The following is a 4159-nucleotide window of genomic DNA, read 5'->3' on the forward strand; positions in this document are numbered from 1 at the left end:
CTCAGCCTCCCGAGTAGCTGGGATTACAGGTATGTGCCACCACACCCAGCTAATTTTTGTATTTTTAGTAGAGACGGGGTTTCACCATGTTAGCCGGGCTGGTCCCAAACTCCTGACCTCAAGTGATCCTCCCGCCTTGGCCTCCCAAAGTGCTGGGATTATAAGCGTGAGCCACCGCACCCTCTCAAGGCAGACTTAACCTTAGTTTTCAGATTCCCTTTCAATCATACCCGTTTGCTTGGGTTTGACCACCCCCCACTCCTGGTTCTGTACTGTTTCTTCCTATTGCTGTCAGCCTTGGTTTTAGTTTATAGTCTTGTCTCCTGCCTTTGATTCTGCTTATGGTGTGGACAAATGACCTTTTTTTAGCAGCTGGTAATAATTTTACATTGAATGGAGCCTGTGCATTTGCTCAGAGATGCTACAATTTTTAGATATTTCTAAGACTTCTGGATTCATGAGGTAGTTAAGGATTAAAACCAGACACAGTCGAGGTTTTTTAAAGCAGAGTAAGCCATGAAGTGAATACCGGGTGACTGAGTGATCATTAGATGAGATTAATTCTTTCGGGTTTTCTTGGTTTTAAGGCATCTCAAATGCCCCTTGAAAATGTAGTTATCACTGGTGGTGGGCACCTGTAATCCCAGCTATTTGGGAGGCTGAGGCAGGATAATTGCTTGAACCTGGGAGGTGGAGGTTGCAGTGAGCCGAAATCACGCCACTGCACTCCAGCCTGGGTGACAGAGCAAGACACCATCTCAAAAAAAAGAAAAGAAAATGTAGTTGTCCCTAGGAGCAATAGCACCAATTAACTCTCACCAATGGAGGAAGAATTGGTTATTGGAGAGACCCTAAGGGAAAGGAGATTTTCAAAGAGACTGAATACCTATAACTGTGCTGTGTAGTGTGGAGGCAAAAGCTCCAAAATCTAATATAGCATAATAAACTGGATATTGAAAACTGACTATATTTAACATTCTCTAGTCCATGATTTCATCAACTCTGGAATTGTTCTTGGGTACTTGCCCAACAATTTAGATTATGTTTTGATAATCTAAAGGCCTAAGGATGTGTAACTTAGTAAGCGTTGTCTGATTCACAAAGTGATCTGTGGTTAACTGGTATTTTTAATTCTTCTTAATCAAACATTCTAGAGAAGCCTCCTTCTTAGAAAAATATGACTGTTAAAGCTACTATTTAATGTTTTCTATTCTTTTTTTAGATGGTGGGTCAGGTATAGCCAGAAGAGGAGACACAGGAGAGGCTCAGGAAAACAAAGTCTATTATGCTCACAGGTCCTAGAGACAGGAGACATATTATGCCACATAGGGCTACATGGGAAAGACACCAGGGTAGGCAGGAGGCAGGAGGCAGAAGACAGAAGAGGGGAAGGTTTAGGCCACTGCCGTTACTTGAGTTTCCCTGGGAAAGGCAATGCAGGGCAGAGTGAACAGTTTAGGATTGGCTACTTTGAATAAGGTATAGGGGTGCTCCCTAGTTGTCTGGTGCCTGGCCATGGGGTGATTAGGACACTGGAATGTTGTCTCTTGGGGTGTCCATGCCAGATAGAGGGAATATAGCTCTGAATTGGTTAGTTTGTATATCAAAGAAATCTTCCAGCTGAACCCTTGCTATCTCTAAGAATTATCTAGCCCAAGGAGGAGCAGCCAGAAAGATTTATTTTATTTTTATTTTTTGAGATGGAGCCTCACTCTGTCACACAGGATGGAGTGCAATGGCGTGATCTCAGCTCACTGCAACCTCCGCCTCCCGGTTCAAGCGATTCCTCTGCCTCAGCCTCCTGAGTAGCTGGGATTACAGGCGCCCACCGCCATGCCCAGCTAATTTTTGTATTTTTAGTAGAGACGGAGTTTCACCATGTTGGTCAGACTGGTCTCGAACTCTTGACCTCAGGTGATCCACCTGCCTCAGCCTCCCAAAGTGTTGGTTTATGGTAGTCGCATAAATTTTTTCATTTCCTTATTTTTTAATTTTATGCAATGAGTTATATTATTTTTATAACTGAAATTTTCAAAAAAGCATTTTTTTCCATTTATTCTCTATATCAGCAAATGGCAATACCATCTCTATCAATCACTTAAACCAGAAAACAGAGTTCCTTTTCATTCCTGTATCCAGCTACCTATAAGGTAACTTCCTCTTGGATATCTTCTAGATTCTTCAAACTCAATAATCTAATGTTGAATGCTTTCCATCTTTCCCCTAAACGTGTTCTTCCTCCTCTATTCTCAGTCTTTATGAATATAACAATTTACTCAGTCACCCAAGCCAGAGCCTGGGAATGATTTCTGAGTCCTTCTCCTATACTATTTGCCCCATCCAATTTTTCACGAAGTCGCCATCCCTGCAGGCTTCCATCATCTCTCTCCAGATTATTGCTGCAATAGTCATCTTCCCAACTGTTGCTGCTTGTATTCACTCTTGCCCCAGTTCATTCTAGCACCATGGCACACACCTGAAATACCAACTACTGTGGAGGCTGAGGCTGGAGGATTGCTTGAACCCAGGAGTTCAAGACCAGCCTGGACAATATAGCAAGACCCTAGCTCTTAAGAAAAAATGCAAATCTCATGTTTCTCCATTACTTAAAATCTGTCATTGGCTTCCTGTTGCTTTTCTTTTATTTAGTTAGTTATTTTGAGATAGGGTCTCAGTCTGTCACCCAGGCTGGAGTGCAGTGATGCAATCTCAGCTCACTGCAACCTCCGCCTCCTGGGTTCAAGCGATTCTCGTGCCTCAACCTCCCAAGTAGCTGGGATAACAGGTGTGTGTCATCATGCCTGGCTCTTTTTTTTTTTTTTTTTTTTTTTTGTATTTTTAGTAGAGACAGGGTTTTGTCATGTGGCCCCGGCTGGTCTCGAACTCCTGAGCTCAAGCAATCCTCTCACCTCAGCCTTCCAAAGTGCTGGGATTTCAGGCATGAGCCAGCATGTCTGGACCTTATTTTATTTATTTTTTATTTTTTGGTAAAGACAGAGTCTTGCTATGCTGCCCAGGCTGGTATTGAATTCCTGGTTTCAAGGGATCCTCTGGCCTCAGCCCCCAGAGTAGCTAGAAATACAGGCATGTACTACCACACCCAACTAATTTTAAAATCAGTTAAAATTAAAATTTTGTAGAGATGGGGTCTCACAATGCTGTCCAGGTTGACCAGTTTTTCTACTATATTTTTACAGTACTTTTTAATGTTTAGATACATAAATACTTACCACTGTGTTACAGTTGTCTACAGTATTCAGTACAGTAACATGCTGTACAGATTTGTAGCTGAGGAGAAATAGGCTATAGCGTATAGTCTAGATGTGTAGTAGGCTCTGTCATCTAGATATGTGTAAGTATGCTGTATTATGTTCACACAATGAAGAAATTGCCTAACGATGCAATTTTCAGAATGTAACCCCATTGTTAAGTGATGCATGACTGTATTGAATGTTATCCAGGCAAACAAATACTCTTCTACTTTGCTGGTTTGGATGTAAAGTGGTACAACCCTTTTTAGAACAGTTTGGTGGTTATGTATCTTAAGGCCTTATAAATATACAGGCTCTTCAGCTCCAACCAAATATGTATTGAACCCTTATTCTGTGTCACATACTGGGAACACAGAAATGAATATTAAGCAGTGTTTACTTCATTTCTACCCTTAAAAAGATTATACTTCAGTAAGGAAGATGGTGAAGAAAAATAGTTATATTCAATAAGATAAATGCTGTATAAGAGAAACACAGGGGGCCTGTGGGAACACAGTGGAAGGGCCTCTATTTTAAGCAATTGTATTCCTGTGGGTTCTTCCTTTTATTCCTGGGAACTGATGCTATGTTCTGTTTCTACAGGCTCTGCTGTCCTCCAGACCCTGCTAAGAAGCTCCTAGGCGAGCCCTTTGTCCTGCAGCAAGCTGTCCCTGTGGATTTGTTCCCCCACACCCCACACTGTGAGCTGGTGCTCCTCTTCACTCGATAAGCAGCCTCCTAGAAGACTGCAGGCTATTTGTTAAGGCTGAAGTTTCAGAAACTTTCAGGTTTGGCATATTGCTACATTGCAGACCCTGGGAGCATTACAGTGGAAACCAACCTTTGGTTTGTGAATAGGAAGAATGTAGTAGGCCTCTGGTCTGAGGCAGACTTTTTTTTTTTTTTTT

General features: G+C 42.1%; 1 protein-coding gene across 2 annotated transcripts in view; it reads left to right on the forward strand.

Annotated features, from left to right (window-relative positions):
- Nucleotides 1-4137, forward strand: part of TRMT2B (tRNA methyltransferase 2 homolog B (S. cerevisiae)) — a 52162-nt gene extending 48025 nt beyond the window's left edge. For both annotated transcript variants that reach the window (XM_011954555.1, XM_011954554.1), the window contains one exon: nucleotides 3855-4137. In XM_011954555.1, the coding sequence (XP_011809945.1) occupies nucleotides 3855-3981 (127 nt within the window). In that variant the 3' untranslated portion in view covers nucleotides 3982-4137. The remainder of the gene's footprint in view (nucleotides 1-3854) is intronic.
- Nucleotides 4138-4159: the final 22 nt, after the last annotated feature.

Source organism: Colobus angolensis, unplaced genomic scaffold (assembly GCF_000951035.1).
Source record: "Colobus angolensis palliatus isolate OR3802 unplaced genomic scaffold, Cang.pa_1.0 Scaffold385, whole genome shotgun sequence".
Taxonomy (NCBI): Eukaryota; Metazoa; Chordata; class Mammalia; order Primates; family Cercopithecidae; genus Colobus; species Colobus angolensis.